This window comes from Lissotriton vulgaris, chromosome 10 (genome assembly GCF_964263255.1).
Source record: "Lissotriton vulgaris chromosome 10, aLisVul1.2, whole genome shotgun sequence".
Lineage (NCBI taxonomy): Eukaryota > Metazoa > Chordata > Amphibia > Caudata > Salamandridae > Lissotriton > Lissotriton vulgaris.
Window position 1 is genome coordinate 59650928 of NC_141698.1, and position 24923 is coordinate 59675850.

Genomic DNA, 24923 nt, shown 5'->3' on the forward strand with positions numbered 1-24923 from the left:
CACCGGAGCCATTTTGTGGGTGGGGAGGGGGGGGGGTCCAATGTTGTCTTAGATCCGCCCATGGACAGATTTGGTGACTGTCGTTGGCCCCACCCAGAGGCAGCAGAGCAGCTGCAGGCCATTATGGAAGACCGGGAGCTGGTGGACGTCTGGCAGAGTGGACATTCACACAGCTATGAGGGCAATTGTGTCCCTGCGGCGGGTCCCACCTGGTCCAGGATTATTAGCTTGTAACGTGGACACGGGTGCTCAAGGTTGCCCATATAGCCCGGTCTGTCTCCAATCATGCTTTGGTATTGCTCGAATTTTCGTTGCCATAGTCCTACCAACTAGCAACCTCTGAGCGAATTAAAAAAAAATAGTGGTCATTTGAGGAGGCCGCATGCAGAGACACTATCTGGGCAAAAAGAGGCGCTCATCAATCTTGATAATAATACTCACAAAACTGCTGGTGACCCGATTGCTCCCCCTGCTGGCCTTGGTGCTAAGGCCTGATCAGTGCGGCTTCGTTCCTGGACCGAGCACCTCTCAACCTCTGCACCTTCTTCATGACCATGCATGAAGAAGACTGCTCTCTACCGGCCGTACTTATTTACCCTCCTTTCGTTGTATCGGCATCACAGGGATGTGAAATTCCTATAGCCCGACACCCAGGAAATATTGTTTGGGGTCAAGGGCTACAGGTTTTTAGGTGCATTTTGTCCTGGGGACAAGTAGGGTCAACCCCCATAGCTCAAACCCTTTGGTTGCCAGTATGCAATAACACACAATGGATCAGGGAAGGACATGGTCTGCAGATAAGGCAATATTTGTGTACATATGTTAATGCAGTTAAAACTTGTTTTTATGGTTTATTAAAGCAAAGCCTTTATTATTAGGGAGAGCGCTCTAAGTAAATGATGTAAGCTCGGACTGCACTACCGACAGTGGTTCAAGTAAAAAAAATTGCACACACGATTTCAAAGTGTAGAAATATGAGGTTATGTTTAATGCCCCCAGAATGCTCTTCGATTAGCTGCACATATCTGCAAAAGCTTGAAAGCAAGATTGATTATTCTTTACTTTCAAAATAAAATTAACAAAAAATGCTAATAGGAAAAGAATTTTAGTAAACTAATGTGCAATTTTAGGTACAATTTCTCAGCAGTATCATTTAGTAAAATGTGTTTATGTAGGCTAGCGTTTCCCAAAAATATTCATAATGGAAAATCAGTGTAACCAGTTAAGATTATGGGAAACGAAAATAAACGAGCATTTGCAAAGCCAGTAGGTCTGGAATTGGTGGTCAGCCTTTTGGTTTTGTCAATTTGTATCTTGTTTTGGCATGCTTTTTGTAAAGCCTTATGGTGTGAGAGCTGAATGGCCCTCCCCATGATAACAAAAATTGGAAAACGCAGAATACTGTCACTCACAGTGAAGCCAGACAATAGAAGAAAGACTAAATTAAAAACAAAAAAAACACAAAGGGTAATTGTTAACGCCAGACATAATTATGGGCCCAATTTTTATTGAAAGTCTCAAAGGTGAACCATTGTACATGTTCTTGCATTAAGCACAGATTTACGGCTTTCGTAAATTCACAAGAATTTTAAAAAGTAAGGCAAGCCATAATACATAGACTGGCTGGACAGCAGATTGAACAGGTGGGAGACACTCCCACTGTCTCTGGCAGGCCCGCTGGCCATCGCAAAAGATGGTGGTTCTTATATGGGTTTGTTAACCTGCCGCTCCCTCTCACTGCTGAATTTAAACAGCGGTTACGCGCAAATTTGATCGCTCTGGCATTGGCGGGTAGGCAGCCCTATGTTGCGTAGGAGATTCTTACACTGCCGTTTGAACAGGGAGCCATGGGCGCACCAGATATGGCGTATTATAACTGCGCTCAGGCCCAATTTGGATACTATTAGGTATACCCAACCCTTTTCATGGCACACACCACCCCAGAGTGATCAGGCGGACCAGATACCATTACACATGGTGCTTTTTGGACCCCAAAAAAAGACCTCGTGTGGAGGTTAATACGGTAGGCTGCACAGTATAGGTGTGGCGAGAGCTTAGGTGCAGAGCATGTTTAGAGACATTATTCGCCCCCTCGATACCACTCACCAGACACCCAGAGTTGCCCTTTACTGCGGGGGCAGGGGTGTTCCAAAGACTGCAGAAGCTCCAAACGATGGGGTGGGCATTCTCGGACTGTGTGTGTTCATCACTAATGACTGTGCTTGGGGACAGCCACACTGGGAATATGGAGAGGCTAACATATCAGCTAAGAGCAGTACTGCGCACACTTGGTCTCCTTCCCAGTGACGTCACCAACATTCCAGAAGCTGGAGGATTTTCAGGTGAATCCTTCGCCAAGGAAACTTATTACTGCTTGTATTCTGGAATGCAGTGTGCATCGCAGCTGTGTTTTCCCACAGCGCGAGAAGATCCTGGGATGTACTTTTCAGGAGGGCAAGTGGACTTACCGTTGGGCGCAGATCAAGGAGATGTCACTCAATTATTAAGAGCAACTTATCCATTTCGAGTTTTCATAGGCTGTACAAAATATCCCTGAGCGGCTGAATATGTAAATGTAAGTAAATGTTTTTGGATTTGTATAGCGCTTATCACCCAGGGGTCTCTAAGCACGGTACGAATACCGCTGTGGAACCCTTCCTGGCCTGTTCCTGTGAGGTGTCCACTCCTGGCACCCCCAAGGTGAAGCCAGGCATCCTAGCGTTGTTAGGGCCGGTGTGGAGATTAAGCAAGCTATTGCCCAGAGTTGCAGAGTGGAACCCATGATTAGAGTAGGCACCGAGACGAGAATTATCGGGTCCGAGGACATTGCGCACAAGACCCTGCCGCGACTGGGATTGAACCCTGGTCCGGACCAGACCTCTGCCTCTCCGGACCAGACCTCTGCCTCAGGGTCTGCCGCTTTAATCGGCGAGCCACACTTCCCCACTAGAGCTGGATTAAGTGAGGATGCGCGATGTGTGCGCTGCCGAGCACAGGAGGCCTCTTTTCTGCACTTGGCCTGGGAGTGCGAGATATTGGTAATGCATTATTGATGTGTTGGAATCGATGACTGATTGCGGACTTGAGCGCTCCGCTCTGTTCGTCTTTCTGGGGTACGTGTGGAGAGTGCCTGTGGAGCACAGGAAATCGGTGACTTTGCTTTTATTGGCAAAGCGGAGGTTAGCAATCTGTTGGGGCCGCAGGCGCAGCCCGCAAATGATTGCAGGGCTCAGAGTTGCAGCATTCTGGCACAAGCAGTTTTCCGATTACTGGGAACTAATGCCCGCACAGTCGTGCCCGCAGAACATATGGGCACCACTGCAAAGCTATCTCAATTCTCACCCCCTTCAGAGGAGCTATCTAAATTCTCACTCCCTTCAGAGGAGGTATAGGTACTGTAAACCAACCATGAGAACCATTTGTAGGGGCGCCAGCATTAGTTTATCCATCTCTTAAAATGTTTACTGCACAGACCCACTATCCTGTAGGATTAGATTTGTCCACATCAATTACTATCTATACTACTATTATAAAGCAAGAACTTTGAACCTTTGAGGTGGGTAAATTCGGGAACCATAGTGCCAATTCACACACCCGACACATCATTGTAATCATGAGGGTGTGCAGATGGACATAGGCTATATAAACTATAAAAATATGCGTTATTTAAAAAATGTACCTTAAAAAAAAAAGTAGTCCCTTCGAAGTAGCGCCGGCCGCGACCTGCGTGCTGACGTCAGGAGCGCTGGGAGGGGCGGCGACCAGGAGCGCGAGGAGGAGTGGCGGACAAGCAGTGACCAGCGGCGGACAGGCGGTGAGGACCGGCGGGAGGAGCGGTGACGAGCGGTGAACTGAGGAGCGCGGGGGAGGAGCGGCGGCTGAGGTAAGGCTCCGGGAAACCCACGGACAATGTCTGGGCAGGCGAGGGTCGACGCAGGCGGGGAACGGGGCGGCCGGGGGCCCGGGCTGCTGGACAATGTCGGGCGGGGTCCCGGGCTGCTGGACAATGTCGGGGCGGGCGGGAGGCCTGATTGCTCCCGGACAAGGTCGGGACGGGCTGCTAGTAATAAATAAAATCGCATGAAAAATACTCAATTTACAGATTTCAAGGGTTTCACTATAAACTAGGAAACATTTGAGAAAGAGGACCAGGCAAAGAGCAACAGAAGAAGAAAAATGTAGGCAAAAGATCAAAGCATAAGACCCGCCCCACTATACAAAGACTCAGAAGCAAGAAAAAATATTCCAGTTTTAAAAACGGAGCTTAACCAACAAATACACTGGCTGCTAAATGTGTGGCAGGCAACTTACAACATGCAAAATGGAAATGTTATATATAGATATATTTTACACACACACATTATATACAACTACGGAAGACAAACTATCAGTGGGTCATTCACTGAAAGCAGTCATCTCAAATCCCAAGCATGCAGATTTTAATCCTTTGCATGCATGCAATGGAAGGCACCGCCTGTACAATATCAAGAAGTTAGGAAACTAAGGTGGTCTATTGTAATGCTAGTAGCAAATACTTATGTATGAAAGTATCCATTTATATTCACTTTGTTCAAGGACACTAGGTCTTACCAAACACTACAACGGCTGAAAAATTGAATTTTTTGTGAAAATATTTGGTTATTTTAGAAGTTTATTAGATACCTCTTAGCACCTGAAATGTGACGGGGTGGAGCAACAGAACACAAAATGGCCTAATCCATTGACATTTTTTCCCCAAGTTCTAAATTAGTCTCACTAACTTGGCTGCCTCTGTCCAGTAGCAGACAGATTTGCCCATACGGCTGAAACTTTGGGCGAATCTCAACAAGAGTTCACCAAAGCTAAAAATATAGTAATGCCTCCTCTCCCCTGTAGTGAAATGAGAAGTATGGATACGAGAGCTGTGCTTCAGTTCACTTACTGCCTCAGACTGGTTAAGAACACAGGTGGTGATGGAAGGATGTCCAACAGGCAAACATGGGAGCTTCTTCTGCACACTGCAGGCACAGCCTGCTCAGCAGTGATTTTGGTTGCGGTGGCATTTCTTTAAACAAGTAGTAAGCTTCCCCATCACAACAAAGTCCTCAAGATCATAACTAGCATCAGCTTTTTAAACTTTGGTGGAGAAAAGCTGCAGTGACAACAGCGAAGACAAGCCTGGGGGCTTTGGAAGGTTGAAGTAAACTGCAGTGGTAATTGAAAAAACCCACAAAGGTAGGAGAGTTTTTGAATTCAGCGGTTGGATCCATTTTGCTGGTGGACACAAAATGATGGCCAGAGAATCCAAAGTAATAAGGGGTCTCTATCTAGCAGTGTTATTTAGAACGTTATGGTACCCATTTCTACACATCAGTCAGACCAACCTTCCTTTGAGAACCAAATCAAGAACTTTGTGGAAAGTGTGGCTCAATACACAGAGTTTGAGGGTAACTGCTTTACAGAAAGACTTGGTTTGGTTGATATGCTCCCGAGACCTTCCCTTTCTCAGCAACATAGACTTCAGAAAGATAGAATAATGGAACTGTAAAGTTTCAGCTTTCACCCATTATTACTCCTACTACAGACACCATCAGATACCACTTAGCAATTGCATTTTTTTCTTGCAAAGGTGCTAAAATGTTTGCACCCTGGTAAACCATGCTCATTTCCCACTCCAACACATGCATTAGCGAACGAAAAGAATAGGTTTATCACAAAAGCAACAAAAAATATTTCTAAACTAGTGAACAGACCATGGAACAGTGAAACTTTAAAAATGTACAAGAAAAATAGCACCCTCAACAAAAATTGATTGTGTTCTAGAGGTCCAATTTTTTGTTTTTGCACAGATTTATTCTATTTGCAAATTCTAATTTACAGCTAACACAGATAAGACCCCCCCCCCCCCTTAGGCAAATCATCGTCCACTACGGCCAACAAAGAACACACTGGCAATAGTAGCCTTTTGATGAAGCCTAACTGTCCTGCTTTAAGCTCCAAAAAATAAACATGAACAAATCAGGATATACTTCACCAAAGGCTACCATCTAGATCATAATCGCCCTGGTCCTGTCTTGAATTGATTATGCAAACCCTCTTCACTTGGGACTCCCTAAGAAATGGAGTCAGAGGCTCCAGCTGGTTCAAAACCAGGCAGCTAGACTGGTCTGGCATCAGCCTAGTTTGTGCCACTTTAAACCTCCGATGGTAAAATTACATTGGCTTCCAGTTGCTCACAGGAAGCTTTTGAAAACTGAGTATCGTGTTTAAATCCCGAAACAGTAAAAGATCAACTTTTGTGACCTCTAAAATCCAGAACTACATTCCCAAGTGTAATTTTAGATCAGCCCACCACAATCTACTAGAGGCCCCTAAATGTTATTGGAAGAGATTGGGCAGATCCAGGTTTGCCATGGTTGCTCCTGGTGTTGGCAATATCCCCCCCCCCCTGCTTGTGATTGTCTTACATATGCTGTCTCTGAATGAAAATAGTGTGACAAGAATATTGTATTCAACTAATTTCAAGCAATATGGAAGGCCAAGAACATACTGATGCAACAAGATTTTCCAACCACTTTCCTTGGACGGTCCAGTGAATCAGGAGGACATGTCTCACCAGGAGCATACTTCCTTATCTTGGACCGTAGAATGTGATCCAGCAACACTGCTGTTCTGCAACAGCAAAGGGAACAATTCCCAGCTGACAGAATTATCTATTGTTTGCATGATTATTCCTAGCTGGGGTGCCACAAGCTCAACTAAGATAACTTCCTTTGAGAAATTTTAGGCAAATACATAAGGTATGCCAAAGGATACACTTGTGGCTTTTGTTGAGAATTACGATTATGTATTTTATTGTCTGGAATGGAGAAAAGTGAAATGAGTCAGGATTCACCTCCAGGTGTAGATGCTTCACTGACCAGCATTCCAAGTAAGAATGTAAACCAAGCTGTTGGTTTGAACAGTTAAAGGCAAGCCAGTGTATTAAAAATAGCAACCAAAATAAAAATTAAAAAAAGATTTAACTTTTGGTGGGGGCGCTGGCCACGCAGACAGAAAAGGGTGAGGGCAAAAGGGCAAAAAAAAAAAACCCCCACTTCATTTTCAAATCTTTTAGAATCAAGAGATAAGACTAACACAATGTAAGGTGCTGCGGACATTAGGCGGTGCACGTGGCCTTAAGTAACGAGCAGACAAGGAAACAAGGATAGGCAACTATCAGAGCTCTACCATCTACACCACTGGTGGTGGCTGTAATAAGCTAGCTTCTGAAAACTGCGCCAATCAGCAGGACAAGGTGGTCAGCAGAAGAATTTCAATAGCTTGGCCTTCTGCAAAGTTGCAAGAGACAGACAATGAAATCCATGTCAGAGTATGTAGCCGAGCGTTTCCATGGCGCTTTGGGACGAAATGCTACACTCCTTCCACAGCGAATTCCAGACACTAGAAGAACCCACAGGACACACCTCCCCAAGCAGAGAACACAGAGACCGGTGCACAACACCAGGCATGATGATGGCCACGTCGCCGGCACTCCCGTCACATAGTCGGGATGAGCACTGCCGCCCGCCCCCCCCGCGAAGCACATCCACCGCTGTTTCCGCATCGCCCTCTGTCCTACTAGGGCGACCACAACACCACCCTCTGACCCCCCCCCCCCCCACTGCATGATCAAATGTCCATCACACCACACGCCATACACTTCCAAGTTTGGTAACCCCACACCTCCCAGTTCTTATTATCCTAACCTCTCCTTTACAACATAATAGCGAGGAAGGCATGATTGAGCTAGGATTCCATCATAGTATTTCACTGTGAAGTAACAATGTACCTTATGTTTTGCTCCGTGTTCCATGTATGCAACTTTGAGTTTTAATGTTGCGAAATACTGTACAATTCATGCTTTCTTTATCCTGTGAACTAAATAAAGGATATATTAAAAAAGAAAAAAAATGTAGCCGAGCGTTTCCATACTCCATGAAGGATCAGAATGCCTAAGATCTGAAGATTGAGTCAACGTGCCTTGTGAAAAGTCTTACTGGTCACACTCATAAGTGTTAAAAATACCAAAGACAAAAAAAATATCCCACTTCAGCAGCTAAAGCACAGGAGTGTGTATCGGCACAAAAATAAACTCTGTGGAGATTAAGGAGTAGAAAATGCTGGGGGGACATCATATATAGGCAGGTGTATCACTAAGGCATGCAGCAGTTTAAAAGAACAAGCATTTGCAATGCAATAGGTCTTGCACTTATGAGAGTTCGAGCTAATGGCATTGAAAATGACAATGCCTTTTATTTGTAGGTTTTTAAAATAAAAATAAATGGCATTGTCATATACAATGTCAATATATTAAACTCACAATTGCAAGACCTATCGCGTTGCAAACATGTGGTATCAAAATAAAATAAAACGTTAAGAGAAAGTGTGTCCTGCCTGCTGTTGAAGGCAGGGCAGCGCTATTTGAAAAAATAGTGCTCGAGGTTGTAATTAAAGCCTACCGAGCAACACCACACTTAACGGGGTGACGCCATGGGAGGTTAAAAAATGAGACGTGGCGGTACTAAGCAGGGACTACCAAGTCTTTTGACCAACGAAGAACCAGTTTACAGTGGACAATAATAAGCCAAGAAAAAAAAAAAAAGGGAGTCGGTTGAGCTTCTAGTCCCCTCAATACAGCACACCTCGCAGAGCAGCAGATGCGATGCCCAGGCTCGATCTAAAAGCAGAAATGGAATGTAGTTGCTGGAGTATAAAAGTAGTCCGTCACTGCTCTGCCTTGCCTATGACTGACAACATTTCCAAATACCACGGTCAAGGTATCCTCACAGATGCCATTGCATTTTAGTTTTGCACGAGTCTGCAAGTGGTAAAATCTGACCAAGGCAGTAAAAAACAGCATTTTCGGGTTTTCAACCCACACTGCTAAAACCAAAGACATGCATATCATGGAATCAACAAACTATCTTTTTTGTTTTGAGAACTATCCAGCCACTTTTTTCTTCACAGATTTCTAGGAGGAGATACTGGTTTGGAATTGCAATGTATCTGACAATATGACATTTAAACTATTACTTCGGGTAACTCCAGAAGGGTTTGGAATAAGTAATGGGGACAAAGACTTTAGAAACAAACTGCCTACTGTAACAATTCCCCATCTGTGCATGTCACACTAAAGTTACTGTTGTGTTTAAGCACTTAAGACGGGCAATTTAAAAAAAAGGATTCAGGGTGAACGAAGATTAAAGTATGGCAAACTCGTTATTGTCCTGCAATTGGTTTTTTATAGGACTTACTACTGACGAGGCATTGAAGTGCTTAGTTACTGAATCTGGGTTGTACTGAACACGGACTTAACACAAAGCACCAGAACAAAAGTCTAAATGAATATTTGCCACTTACATGATAGGTGGTGTTCCCCACGATGCACTATGAAGATATTTCCTATATAAGCCATTTGCACCTGAAGTACTGCAAATATGCCATTTATGGGGATATTCAGGAATTGCCAGAATTATGGTATTCAAAAAGTTGAAAATCTGAGCAAAACTGAGTCGGAGAAAGCTCCCACAGTCCGTAACTTCGGTGAAACTAAAGTCACCCCAGCTATTTAGAACGCAACTAAATAAAGATGGCAAAACACTCCATGCTACAAAAAAAGGGAACAACTGGAACCCAGCAGCAGCAACGTTTAGGCCTCACAGGTGAAAAGAAAATTGCTAGCATGAAGTAATGAGTAATAAACTTTCTCCAAAGAGTTTTCTTGAGATGAAGTTCTTCAGAGAAGACTTAATACACACAAGAAAAAGTATCAGCTTGTAAAATGCTTTCAAAACAATTTTCCAAATAAGACTTATCCCACGCTTGAGAGTATTCCTAAGGCACAAACAGACAATGTTGTTCCCTAACAATTATTTTATAATGCACAAAGTCCAGGACATTCATTTGAACCGAAAACAAGGTTGGAGACTTTAGCAACAGTAGAACGCTACTCAGAAATGTAATACAGACATGCCAGGGGACACACAAGTCTAAATGAAGGTTAACTTTTATTTTTAACATGTGATTCATATTCATACACATGTGGTAAACAAAAGAAAAATGTTTCTGCAAGAAATAAAAATGCATAGTTTTCTTTTCATCAATGAACCTTTTTCACAGCAACGCATTACAGTCACCAGGTGGCATAAATTTCGACGTGTCTTGAATACACTGAAAAACGTATTTAAAATGTAAGCGGCTGAAGTGTTTATTGAACAAATAACTACAGCCAAGTTCATTTTCTAGAAAACAGGAACAGTAAGCCACTCAAACAAATTTTATGAATCGTATTCTGGTCCTAATTTTATATGAAGAGCCAACAATGTATTGCCTTACACACTATTCTCATTTAGGATTAATACCATATGCAATTTGAGCCGAAAAACACACATTGCTTAGCACTGCTCTATAAAGACTGCAATGGCTGGTTATAAAGTTTCACGAAATGAGAAGCTCAAACAAGAACAAAAATGTTTAAATCCATCTTACGTTAATACCCCTAAAGGGAACATGTGAAATGTATGATTTTTGGGGGGGGGGGGGTTCACATTTTCCCATTCATAGCAACCAAGTGTGGTGTGGACGAATTGCATAGATGCAATATGAATGCAAGACTGATGAGAAATCTCAATGGGAAGGGCGTTCGATTCACCAGCCATATTAACAGAGTATATACACTCATTATTAAATTTACCACTTGAAGACTAAATTTAAAAATGAGGCATTACAGAGGATTGTTTACCCATCACTTAAAGGATATACTTGAGGCCATTGTCATTCAAGACTATTCAGTTTAACAGTGATGTGTCCATAAACAAAAATCATTGAGTAGAAAAAACTTCTACTGAAACAGGCTACTTTACACATCGTGTACATGGTAAAACACACACTGAATGTTGTCTTTATTGTAATAACATAAGCACACAACAGCCTATACAAACATACATATTTACTAACTATAGACAGACAGGTGTCGAACAGAATCACATGCTCATTTCTGTGCATGTTAAAAACCACTTGATCTTCAAACGATCATACATTGTTTTTACAATGCCAAATCAGACTGGCAAAATCTTAGCAAATTCAATATGAAATACAGGTCATTTGTATACAAATACCACTGGTAAGGAATCGAGATTGTCAAGCTAGTTATGTGCAATCCTTTTAAAGTACCAAATACATTGTATTTACAACAAAAAGTAAAGGCTGATGGAAAATGCAAGTTAAAAACTTTAGTAGAGGCTCACAGCTAAAGTAATGGTTGTATTTTAAAATGTAATGTGTAGCAAAAGTGTTGTATTGTGTTTTTACATACTGCTTTTGACGGTCCACTCACTGGTTCACTTCGAGTTCTAGGAAAGAAAAAAAATATTAGCAGTTAGGACGAAGGACATGACCTCTGCAAACTATACAATTTCATTTTGTTTGTTGTATAATGAATAGCATTCAGTTTGCTTTTCCACAGCACGTCTGCCCATTTTAATGCTACACTTATTTTTTCTAAGCAAGGCAGAGGGAAGCCCAAGATAGACTTGCTGACATTCATACGGTTGAATTGACAGCGAGCATTTAACTCTTTGCCAACTTACAATAGGTCTGTTGTCCCAGACCTGCTGGCCTCAAAAAGGCACAGCTCAGATAAACCTGTGTTCAATTTATAAACTCCGTCATGACATGCAACTGAACCCCAAACATATACATTTTGTGAGTACTGGTAGACAAGTGATTGGTTTGGCACTGGCAGCAATCCAGCTTTGGTAGGTATTTGGAGACCACAGTTTAACCTCTGAGATACTGCCAACAGACCCAGAAACGTGTTGCGCATTGAAATATTTTGGAAAGTTGCAGCTCTTCTCAGAGGACCCTCACAAAAAGTGCATTTACTGCCTCTATCCAGAACAGGAGTTAGGCAAGTGTAACATTTGCAGGACTCTTTCAACCAAGACTCTTAAGGACAGGGAAGGGCGTCTCCTTCTGTGGTTACAGAGGTTGAAGGATAATGATTCACCTCTTTCTGATGCAGATAGCCTTGCATCTGGGTTGTCTAGATACACTTCCAAGCGTACCAGTGTGCAGGACTTGCCCTCTCCTTTCCTAAAAAAGGAGGAAGCTTCAGTTCCAGGAGGCTCCTGCTGTGTCTCCACCTCTTCCTGCTACGCCTACGCCCCCGAGATCCGACTCCGGTGTCCACGGCGAGCTCAAGGTGAACTCTGAGTCACTGACACCCGGCAACGCTCCTGCGAGATTGGAGCTTAACACACCAGTGCAACTGCGAAGCGGATCCATTGGGAGCATTGCCATCCCACGGAGTTTGATCAGTTACACCGGTACGTGGGCAATCCCCAGTAGCAGCATAAAGTCCTTTGTCTGCAGTTGGCACGCGGCGAGAGGGGCCGCCGGGGCCTAGCTCCATTGCAGCATGCCAATAGTGCAGTTTGTGGAGAGTCATAAAGCTACAATAAAACTACTTAAGCATAACACTATTGAACGTTTCCCGGACTCCCTTTTTGTGGATCAATTCTCTGGTGAGGTTTTTACTTGTGGCCCTTCTGGGTGGGTCCGTACAGTCACATCTGCCCGTGTGGTTCCCTTCCATGGTCTGTCCCCCTCTCTCGGCTCCAAAGTGCAAGACAAAGCCCTGCGGTTCTTTCCAGCCAGATGCAAGTTAAGGTAGTTAGCTATAATGTCAGAGGCCTTGCCAATCCTACCAAGCGGAAGGCAGAGCATTCAGAGGGAGATACAAGTTTACTTCAAGAAACCCACCTGGTTCACCAAGACGTACACCGTATGCAATCCAGTGGGTTCCTATTGCAGTTCTGGTCTTCGGGGGAAGAGTAAGAAGGGCAGGGTGGCAATCTGGATTTCCAAACGCTTTAGGGGTTCCATAGTGGGCTCTGTGGCAGAGATTAAGGGGCGCCTCTTAGGTATGAGGCTACAATCGGTACCTCCAGTTAGACTCCATCTATTCCCCAAACGAACATCAGGAGAAGTTCCTGACTGAGGCCCTGGCCGAGGATCTCCACACGCCAGACTTCTTGGTGGTGGTGGGTGGCAAAATTAATTTAGTTATGGACGCTGGGATTGGTCCGTTCTAGCCCGAGGACTGGGGTTGGGGACAGGAGCTATGTCAGAGTGGTTAGAGGATTGTGGGATCAGGGATATATGGCGCAGCCTCCACCCCAATGATAAGAGACTATACACATAACTCTGCGACCCCCACGTCAGATTGGACCACTCACCGGGCCACATGGGCATGCACCCAGGCATCAACCATCGAAGCCCGGTCTCTTTCTGACCACGCACACAACACTGACTAAGTCTACCTCCCTTGAATCCCTTATCTCCACACTGGCGCCTGAGGGACTCCATATTGCGGTCCCACAAAGTGGTTGAGGACCTTCGGCGTACATCGATGGTCTACATAGCACTGAACGATGATGGTTCCACTGCTTTAGCCTCTGTTTGGGAGACTCTTAAGCTGGATTCAAGGGGGGGGCACTGATCGCTAAAGCGGCTTGTGATAATAAAACCAGACAGGCCAAGTGATAGGAACTAGAATCCAAAGTTACAGAACTCGAGGAAATTCATGGGCACCCCCGGGTCTGGCACCAACTGGAGAGAGAGCGGCTCCAGCTGAAGCGTCTGGACATGGATAGGGCTGAACACGCAGTGAGCCGGTTAAAGCAAATATTTTGTGGGACCAAAAGGGGTGGGGGGTCCGTAGATACAGGTACTCTCATGGCTTCGATGTTACAGGTGACAATCTTGGTCATTCTCAAACCGGGGACGGACCCTCTGTTTTGCAGCTCCTACAGGCTGATTTATTTGTTAAATATTGACTCAAAGTTGTTCTCTAGCTTTCTGGCCCACAGGCTGAACCCTCGGATGCCCAGTTTGATAGACCAAGACCAGTCAGGCTTTATCCCGAATAGACAAAGTGGGGACAACACTAAACTGATTTGTTACCTGATCGACAAAGAAGAGGCGCTGCTGCTGGCAGTTGACGTTGATAAGGCATTCGACTGCGTGCACTGGCTGTACTTGTTTGCCACTCTGGAGCGCTTTGTCTTGGGAGTGAAGTTCCGCAAATGGGTAGCGAGCACTCCAACTGCTGCAGTCAAGGTAAATGGGATACTCTCGGGCGATCTTGCAGTGGGGAGAGGCACCAGACTGGGCTCTTTGCTCCATACATGGAGCCCTTTGCTCAAAAACTAAGGAACAATCTACAAGCGCTGGGCGTCCCCTTTGGTGCCAATCGCCATTCAATTAGCCTTTATGTAATTTTTTTAGGGTGGCACAACCCTTGACTTCTTTGCAGGCCATTGTAGAGGACCTGAATGCCTTTGGTCGGGTCTCTGGATTTAAAAGAACCTACAGAAATCACAGGTACTTAATCTAACCGCAACGCAAACAGTGGACACCTTGCGCGCCCAATGTGACTTAGACTGGGTGACGGGTGGCATAACATACCTGGGGCTGGTGCTTCATAAGAGTCTTGGTAAGAGTGGAAGAAAATTATACTGCTTTGTTCTCTCGCATCCGTAAGGATCTAGCTCAGTGGCAACGTCTGCCTCTATCGTGGCTTGGGAGATTAGCTGCGGTTAAAATGAATGTCCTACCGCGGGCCCTATATATTTTCACCCCCCCCCCCCCAATACCCCCATCGAATACGCTCTTGAACATACAAAAAGATAGTTTCATTTGGTGTACGGACTCCCCCAGGTTACAGAAGTCTGTTGCAACTCCCTAAAAAGGAAGGTGGCCTTGCATTGCCAAATATCACTCGAAATTTTCAGGCCTCTTTGCTGCACTAACTAGAGGAATGGAACCGTCCCAGGACGGAGAAACATTGGGAATTTATGGATCAGACAGTGGCTGGTCTTAACATCTGGAAGGAAGTTTGTCTATCTATGCAGTCACGTTCTTGGGGACTATATTCATCGCCAGTCACACAAACCACCATGTTAGTATGGGATAGAGTGTCCAGGTGAGCAAACCTCACAACATTCCCTTCACCTAGGTCTCCTATTTTTTCGAACCCTCATTTCACTCTTGGGAAGGATAAAGGGGTAAGTTTACAGTGGTTAGCGGGTGGTTGCAAGCGCTTGAGGCATTTGTTTGACCTCCAGGGTCATATTCCCTTTGAGCTGCTTCAGGCGGATTATGGCCTTGCCGCCTCGGACCACTTCCTTCATGTGCAAATGCTGCACCTGTTGACTTGCCATCTAATACGCCTCTTGGTCAGCAGGTCAATGCTCACGTCCCAAAGGTGGCTTTTGTTTTTTTATAAAAAGGGGGGGGGGGGGTCGCAAACTTTGCGGAAATGTACAGTTTTCGCTCTCAGACTACTAGTGGGGTTCGGACTACCAGATCCTACTGTTATTACACCCCAGTTCGTTTAACTAAATGAAACTCTCAGTGCCATGGTCTCTGTTGGCGAGGCGGAGTCCAGGTACCCCCCTTCATTTGCTGTGGAACTGTCCGAAGCTCATGAGATACTGGGATAAGATCCTAGATGAGCTAGATGAAGCTTTCGACACTACCAACCCCAGATTCCCTGCATATATCATTTTAGGATTTCCCAACTCCCCGACTTTCCCATTGCGTTTTACCCAGGGTAGACAGATTGCCCTGGCACTGAATGCTGCTCACCGGGCTCTTTTATCGGTCTGGGAAACAAACAGGATCCTGGATCACACACAAAGGCTTCACCAGCTGTGGTCCTTTCTGGGCAGGGACTGCCCATTGCCACCCTAGGGGACAAATCCTAATACGCTAAGATATGGGTCCCCTTTATTTCCATCCTAACTACAGAGTGTTGGTGACTGAAATGCCCTGCTTACCTATGGATTTTGAAACGGATTCTGCAAGGTTAGGGGGTGGATAGTACATATATGCCCATCTTGTGTTCTTAGGGACATGCGATGTTAGTAGCTACCACACCAGTCCACACCCATTCACATAAGTTTAATCACTGGCTCACCTGGAGAGGGTTGGCAAGGGGGTGGAAGGAGGGTTTCTGGGCCCTTAAATATAGACCTATTCATGTTCCTTTTATGTCATTTGCACTTTTCTTAAAAGGCAGACCTTAACACCCCAGGCTTGCTATAGCGAGTCCTTGGCTCACCAGGCACTTGCATGCTCTGCTTGCTGCAGACCATCTCTAATTTTCAAATTACATGAAGCTTGGATTTTTTTAATGTTTCTTCTCATTGAATGTGGCCGGCCCCTGATTGGTTGTAGGCAGCATACTGTGTGATCTATATCTATAGAGACAGCCGGTAATCCATTGGCTCTTCTCTGCCCTCATTACTTCTATGCAGCTGGCCAGCGGGGTTGTAGGCAAGGATGCATTGTACTGTCATGCGGTGTGCTCTGCTAATAAAAAATGGATTTAATTCTAAAAAGGTATTCCAGGAGGCCCAGATATAAGACATGGACAGTTCAGTCCGAAAACAATAAGGGCAACAGTCTTCCTATGGTGCAGGGGGGGGGGGGGGAGAGATTTTTTTGAGCATCCGCAGGACGACTAACCAGAATCCTGCGACTGACTGGATTTGCTCTTTCACAGACAGTGTGTCATCCATCTCAACACTCTGGTTCTTGATCAAACAGAGGGGTGACGACATGGCCGATGCCCACCATTGTTTCCACTCATCCATGGGTGGGGAAGTGAAGAAAATAACCTCAGATTTCTTCGAGATGCATTTGAGCTGGTTCTCCCTTAGCCATGCAAAGACACTAGTGAGACATTGGTTGATCTTTTCACCTACAAAGTCTGCACCCTTGTAACAGGTGAATAGAAGCTGCATGTTAGCAAAAGGACATCACTTTAGCGCCGCAGGCTTCTGCAAGAGGAGCAAGGGGAGATATATATAAAAGGTTGAAAAGTGTGGGGCGCAGAATTCAGCCCGGAGGGACTCCCACCTTCATGGAAGGGATGGGAACGGCATAAGGGACTACTCGATGTCTATCCTCCAAGGAGAACTATTCCGAACCTTGCCACCAAGACCGCAATCCTGCAACCTTTGCAGGAGTCTGTCATGTGGCACGGTATCGTTAGTCGCAAAGAGGTCCAGTAGAATTAACATAGCTTTGTCCCCCTTATCAAGCTTCTCCTTGATCGATTCTGAGATTTGGAGAAGAGCTGTCTCCGTGCTAAAATTGGATTTGAACCACAACTGGCTCCGATAGAAGAGATTATTATTTTCCACATATTCAGAAATGACTAATTTGATGTATTTCTATAAAGTTTTAGAGAAAAAAGGGAGAAGTGAAATGGGTCTGTAGTTAGCTGCTACCAGGGGTCTTTTTTTTTTAACAGTGGAAGGATTTTGGCACTTTATCTGCTGGGCATGGGTACGAGGGACAGCCAGACTTAAGGCATTTCAATCTTCAAGGAAATCTCCAGTTGGAGAAGGGGGAAACTGTACTAGCGATGGACCCTCAACAGGGGCTCCAGGTGTTAAATAATAGAGTAAATTCCATCCACAGGGAGTTTCTCTGCTAAAGAGTCCAGGATGACTGATCTTATCATGGAAAAAGGCTGCAAGTTGGCTTGTCCATTCCATAGAGGATGTATAATGCCTGGCAATAGAGGACGGGAAAGCGATTTAGGGCCTTCTGGTATATAATTTTAGCCTCCGGATTAAAGTTTGCCATAACCTTCCTAGGAGCTTGCAAGAGCATTTACTCTGCCTGAGGACTTCATTAAAACAAGGGGCGGAATTCTGGTCATGTTGTAAGAGTGAATGGGCTTGGGGTGTGCACATGGATGCACTGTTGCAGCCAGTTCTGATTAGCTTTGTTGTTTGTAACTCACATTTGCTTTTTTAGGTCTCGCCTGCGCCCAGCATAGGAGGGCATTTAGCCATCGCTCTGCACATTTTCAATCACACACTCGTGCTTGTGGCGGCATCCACCTTGCGGGAGCGAGCAGGGGAGCGCCACAAGCATGAGTGCAATGCTTGAAAATGAGCAGACTGTGTGCGCACGCACCACTCCCGGGCTCTCTGCTTGCTTTCTCTCTTTGTCTCTCCCGTTCTTTCCCGCTCTTACTCTCTCTCTCCTATCTTTTTCCCTAGGTTTATCGCGTTTTGAGAAGATTTAATTGCAAGTATTTCCAAAGATAAAACCATCTATGTAAGTTCTTCGAAGGAGGACAAAACTGGCATAGGTATAAAGGTTTTTGTATTGGATTGCGTGATTCATATTTACAGGGAGTTCTGCAAATCAACACTGGGAGCCTATCTGGAACCCCAGCATCGATCAGGCTTGCAAGAAAATGAAGTTAGTCACTTGTGGTAACTCAGGTAATTTACGTTTGCCTCTGCTGGTATCAACTATTGCGAACCTCTGCCACCTAGTGGCAGAATGAAAGAGATTCTCTCCTAGGGCCTGAATACAAGTTGCATCAAACTGGGTGCGGGTAAAGTCGCATGCGATCTTACAATTACCATCCCGCAATCTGCAACAGTATCATGCAATTGTAGGTAAAATCCCATAACATGGGGCACTGATTTTTCTAGACGTAAAACCACATGGAATGGGTTTTAACGCACACATGTGCCGCCTGGTCTGAGCAGGTGTTAAGTGTGGACCTGTGGGTGGGGTAATGGGGAGGAGGGCATTTTTTCCCTCCTTTTAAAAAAAAGGCAAATTAGGCTGCTTCTGTACCATTTTTTCAGCCAGAATGACCATCCAGAAAAACTGGGTATGGTTCTCTACCCCACCCAGAACAAGCATTGACATAGCCAAAAGGTCTCGCCTTTGGGAACTTATAACTGTTTAGCCATGCAACAGTTGATGTCGTTGCACCAAGGCTATTGTGCTGAATAACTAAACGCATAAGGTTCTAAAGGCGAGACCTATTGACTATGCCAATGCTGGTTTCCATTTGCCGACTTTCACTTGTTTTAGAACCACCATCATCTCTTGGTCCTTCCCGTGGAGCATAGCCTATTTACTGCATTCTTCCTAAAGTGCTCATTTTCTGTAAACAGGCCTTTACATTTTCTTCTTATCTTGACACATTTGCTGTGCAGACAAAGGCCAAATGTCAGGCTCCGTCTTCAGGGGGAGCTTCTTTCTCAGACTTTAAAAAGAGTCTTTACGTGACAATCGGGAGTGTAAAAGGGGTGAATTGTTTCCTCTCATTTGCTCTCCCTGCCATAGGTTCTTGGTTTTGATAGTGACATGACACCTTTGGGTACTGTGCGCTTTGCAAATGTATTTAACTTAATAAAGGCTTTTTTCTAGCATACAGCCAAGTGTAAATGTCTAAATTAACTATGAAAATATTTCAAAAGATATTTCAGTTAGGAAAGCACAAACGAAGCACTTTGGTTTTTTAGTCATTTTGAAGTGTGGTGGAAAAATTTCAATATGATCAAAACAAAGTCAATACACAAGGTGATGCCATTCCCCCAAATCCATTGCGCACAGTATTGTTTGATCAGCAAAACCGAATGTGAATATATAATGGCCATTCCAATTCTAAATGTGTTTTTAATGGCAGAGCACTACCACACATAGTACACTTGTAGGAAGCTGGCTCTGTATATACTATACCTAAATGAGGTATAGTTTGTGAGTCCAGCCGAAACCCAAAAGTAGGCAGAGATAAAAGTAGATAGCACCGTACTCTTATTTGCGATAGTGTGGGTGACCAGTAAGGCTTTATCAGAGGGTAGTGTTAAACACGCTCAGGTAGCAAATGATGTCACACACTTAAAGACTGAACTCAGACCAATTTGTATCAAAAAATGTCGTATTACAGGTAAGTCAACAGTTCAAAATTACTTATCAGTTACTTTACAGATTACTAGGTATGTTACTTTTTAGAATACTTTTCAATTACTTTTGCTAATCAGTGTGAGATGCCTAGATATCACACTGAGACATCTCCTTGACAAAAGGTAAGTAATTCACTTTTAGTACATATTCAGTTTTTCAGTGTTCCATACAAACCAACTCCATACAGAGAACAATTTAAGATAAGCAATCAATGCAAACCTAGGGAAGGAAATTAAGTTATTGGTTTGCAGGCAAGTACTTATTTGAGAGAGTTTGTATTCTGGGGTTAGAACCAGGGTTCCCCTAGCGTCAAGGATGCACTCTTGAAACACCCTCAGCTGCACTAGGGCAGCCAGACGCATAGTATTTGAAGCCCAATGTTAGCCACTGGGGGATAGGGGCCTCTGGTTGGTGGCTGCTCACAAGCAGGCCACAAGGTTTTGGGAGCAAAGCTCATGGTGTTAGGCTCAGGGCAAAGGGGGAATCAGAGTTAGAACCCAAAGTACACCTGCAGCAGTACAGGGGCGGCTGGATGCAGGGTGCAGTTTTGGCGCTGGGTGCCCCGTTTTCAATGGGGATTCTCGGGTTGTAACAAAGAATGCAGGCTCAGGGACGAAGATTTTCTGGAGGTGCCCATCGGTTGGAGAGGTAAGTTGGGATACCAAGCGATGCTGGGACAGTTTGTTGGGCCACTCAAGGCCGTGGGACGTCGGGTGCAGGGGTGTCTTTAAACGTTGGGTTTTATCAGCTGCAGTCATGGGGGTCCTCCAGAAAGACAGCAGGTGTCGTTTGGCGAGTCAAGGCAGGTCAGAGGTCACCATATCTCAACTCCAGGTCGCTGTGGATACCTACTCAGGGTGTTGGGCCACTAACTTGGGCTGTAGGAGTCTGCTGCAGACTCATGGTTTTGGCTGGGGCCAGAGTCTGTTGGTGAGCAAATCAGGTGCTCACAGGAGACACAGTCCTGGGTTTGGAAGGCCGGGCAGGTCCTTCTGCTTCTTGAAGCTACTGGACACAACGGGATATCGCTGGAGCAGATTTGAGGTGCAGGAGGACTGGTAGGGCTGTGGCCAAGTCAGTGGGCATCCTCCTCACAGTACAGCTTCTTTGGACCATCTCTTTCGGTCGGTTCTTGTCTGAGACGGCAAGGTTTGGGGTTGCCCCAAAATACTAGATTTAGAGGCATTACAGGCAAGTAAAGGTCAGGACCAATGGGTCCCTTCCTTGGGGTGGGTACACCCCCTATTATGCCACCCTCCAGTGGTAGTGGGGCATATGCCTCTCTGGTTGGCTGGGTCCCCCATCTGCACGATGGGAGCAACAATTGTGCTTCACCTCACCTCCCCCATGTGATGAGTGGGGTTGGCAAAGGTGGGCACACCTCCCTTGGTTTTCCCACCAATTCCCTTACCCAGAGCGGGGGCCAGCTGCTGGAAGCAGCAAATGGCTGGGGTAGCCCACAAAAGCATCAAGCCTTTGAAGCTTCCCCTTCGTGGACCCTACCCATCCTCGGGGAGGAGGCTTGGCACCTTGTCCTAGCATATGCATTGTTCCAGACCCCCGAGAGCGGCAGGCTCTCAACCCAGGGGTCCAGAAACGGGTTTGGTGGTGGCAGCTGGCGAGCAGCCACTCAGCCAGGACACTAGAGTTAGGTAGTTTTTCAGGGGACATCTCTAAGATGACCTCAGAGTGCATTTTTCATTAAATACCACACTGGCAGCAGTGTAGTTTCAATGTGCTGAGAAGTTCAATACCAAACTTTCCAGTTTTCAATAAAGCAATTATGGTGCTGTGGAGTTCGTAATGACAAACTTCCAGTCCCATTTACTCTTAATAGCATTACTGCTATTACAAAGTCTAAGAATTGGCTTAGACACCGTAGGGGTACAGGGCTCACGCGCCTGTACCCTCACCACTGATCTAGTTCACCTAGCCAGAGGGGTGGCAGTGGGTTGTAGGCATGGCACACAGGGATGCATGCCATCTCGACTTCACTTTGTTCTGCAGTAAAGCAAGCAGCCTGCAAAAAAAAAAAAAAAAAGTGTGTATATATATATATATATATATATATATATATATATATATATATATATATATATATATATATATATATATATATACATACACACACATACACATACACACACATATATACAGGTCCTCCATGGTGGCACAATAAGTGCGGCAGCCCTTAGAGGCCTTCCTTGCCCACAGTACCTATGGTACAATTTAGAAAGGACTGACCTGTGGCCAAAGAGTGCCAATTGGGTTTGGTCTTCATGCAGTTTTAGGGACAGAACATAGGCTCTGGGTACCTGTTTGGCAGGGCACACTCAGTCAAAGTACATCAGCAGTTTGGCAGAAAAGTGGGGGGGAATCATGCAAAAAGAGGGCACTTTCTTACAACACTCCACACTTCTATTCCTCTCAACAGCACCCCAACTTCGTGCAACTTCCTCTACACCACTATGACAGCCCACTTCACGAACTAGGCCACTCCCTGCCACTGTAGGACACCGCACAACACTAATCTCCACTCTATCGCACCCCACAACCCTCCACCTTACTCTCCTGAACACCACACGGTGTACAACATGGTAAAAACACATTGTCAAAATCAATAACTCTTGCTAAGACAAGACCTATTGGCTTTGTGTAAAAAAAAAAAAAAAAATTTTTGTTACCGACAAAGTTGGAGCAGTAACTAAAGAAAAGAAAATGTGGGGGTAAAGCAACAAGGGGTACAGATTGATGGGAGCAACACAGGAGATGGGAAAGTAATACGGGTGGAGGGCTACAGCAAAAGCAGCTACATGGAACTTGAAGGAAGCAACGCAAGGATGCAACTGGGGGGGGGGGGTGCAATGGGGAGCGTACATAGGTGAGCGCAATAGGGTGGGGCCAAACAGCAACACAGATATATTCCAGAGGGAGACAGTTTGAAAACTAAGGCATTTTAATGGAGTAGTTCACAAAAGAAACAAGTAGTGCTTAAAAATCATGTAGTGGAAACAACAATGCCAGTCAAAGATTGTAAAGAGGCAATGCTCCATTTAAGGGACAAACATAAGACAAGTTGAAACAAATAAGCATGCAAATGAGCATTAAAAGGAAAGCGAACCAGAAAATGGTAAGCAATGGGCAGGCTCCAAGCCCCTCTATGTTCTTGGTAAACCATGTGCGCTGTATAGTATGCTCACCTCACCGTACACTGTCCAAATGTAGCCAATGAGGTAAATGCGCTCAGCACTGCACTACAAGTCCTGTGTGAACCAGTACCTCCAACATTAGTGTATTTTGACTGAATCTGGAAATCCCCACAAGACATTACATTCTTTGGTGCATAAGAGGTCTTGTTTCAGGGACGTTTGTGCCAGAAAATGTAAACTTTTGATAACATGGCTAAACGTGCCTAAGAAAGGGGGGGGGGATATCTTTAGGAGCTGTGCTGCCTGTTTTAGGAGAGTTTAGGCAGACCACGAACAAAAGCAGTGCCTATGCTGCCTGTACCACTCTCACGACCAGTCACACCGAGGGAATTTGCTGAAAAGGTCTGGAAGATCTCAAAGATAGCCTGTGCTTCTGACATTAGGAAAGTAGACACCCAGCCCACAAGGATATTATTTTCTTGGGATGAATTGGAGGATGGCTACTGCAACAACATTTGCCAATAAGGCACAAAAGCAGTGACTTGGCCACATTCTAAACTGAAAATGTATTTCAAAACTGACTCTTGAAAAGAAATAGCTTCTTCCACCCAGCAAGGTACCTTTTCGAAAGCACTCTAGAAAATGAAAAATTGGTTACTAGTATTATGTATGTCACCAACTTCATGGTAGTATAATCCTAAATGACCACACTTTTTGACCAGTGGCCACAACGAAAACTCAGTCGTGTACAGTTTGGACCACACTGAAGCATAACTTACTGAAGAGATGCCCATATGCTCACATTTGAAGTGTTTTCTTTTTTAAAAGAAAGCACAATAAAATAGGCAGACGTTCTGGTTGACTATTCGAATTTTATAAATGTAACCAGACTGGAATACACGGTTTAATTTGCGCTCTGTATGGTCTATGAAAATAAGTGACTTTTTTCTAATGAAAAATATTAAGCTGTTTAAGGAGGTGGGTTATTCCACCACAGTTAAATTGTTTAATAGGCAAGCAACACCGAACTGTGTGTATTTTAAGGGGGGTTGAAAAAGGGGTCTGCACAGAAACAAGTTATTGGAGACAATTACAATATGGAAAAGCAACTACTAAGCACTTAGGAAAAAGGATGTTTCAGTTAGTCAGCTACAGAAAAGTTTGGCCAATTGCCAAGCATTTTGGCTTACACGCACATTAAAACAATGGCAAAAGGAAGAAGTCTATTCAAGGGCAATACCAAATGGACTTTTCATGATTTTTTGTTCTAGATTGCTCAGGAACTAATTTTTGGGCTCATATTTTGGCGGTTAAAAAGGGTCTGACTGATGCAGCAATTGCTGTGGCATTTGTATCACTCTTTGGGATCCAGAATTACAAAACAGTGGCGTTGGTTCAGGTTGATGGGAAATCAGGGAGTATCGCTTTGATTTTTGATTGCCAACTTAATTCTCTTTTCACAGAGAATATAGCTTGCCCCTCAAAGCATTAAACCGCCTAAACTCTACTGTAAATTATAATTTCTCATTCATTCAAGCCGATTTCAACTATACAGTCACATTGGGGGTAGACTGCTTCTGTAAATCACCATCTGCAATACACACCTCAAAAGATTAACAAAAAAATAATAAAAAGAAATAGGTCACTCACACAGTGCATATAATATTAACTCAAATACGTACATGACAAATGTTTTGGTTGTAGATTTAACTCCTCCAATAGGAATTCTCCTAACGATGACAGACGAGTTCTTCGGGATCAGGGCTAGATCATCAGTGTATTCTATGGAATAAAAAAAAGTGCACTATGGTATGTGAAACCATGCTGACAGTAAAGCAGAACTACAAAACAACTCAAAGCATCTCAGAATTCCTATAACTAAGCAAGTGACATTCAGAGCTTTGCCTCGATCTTTGAGGCTGTGCTACCCCACAGCTTATAGCCAAATGACAGGATTTA

At 44.6% G+C, this 24923-nt stretch overlaps 1 protein-coding gene across 4 annotated transcripts in view; it reads right to left on the reverse strand.

The window, feature by feature from the left end:
• Positions 1-24923, reverse strand: part of RBBP6 (RB binding protein 6, ubiquitin ligase) — a 334867-nt gene that overhangs the window by 292639 nt on the left and 17305 nt on the right. For all 4 annotated transcript variants that reach the window (XM_086940457.1, XM_086940459.1, XM_086940458.1 and 1 more), the window contains exons 2-3: positions 24647-24746; positions 11336-11372 (exon numbers count right to left, since the gene is read on the reverse strand). In XM_086940457.1, the coding sequence (XP_086796583.1) occupies positions 11336-11372; positions 24647-24746 (137 nt within the window). The remainder of the gene's footprint in view (positions 1-11335; positions 11373-24646; positions 24747-24923) is intronic.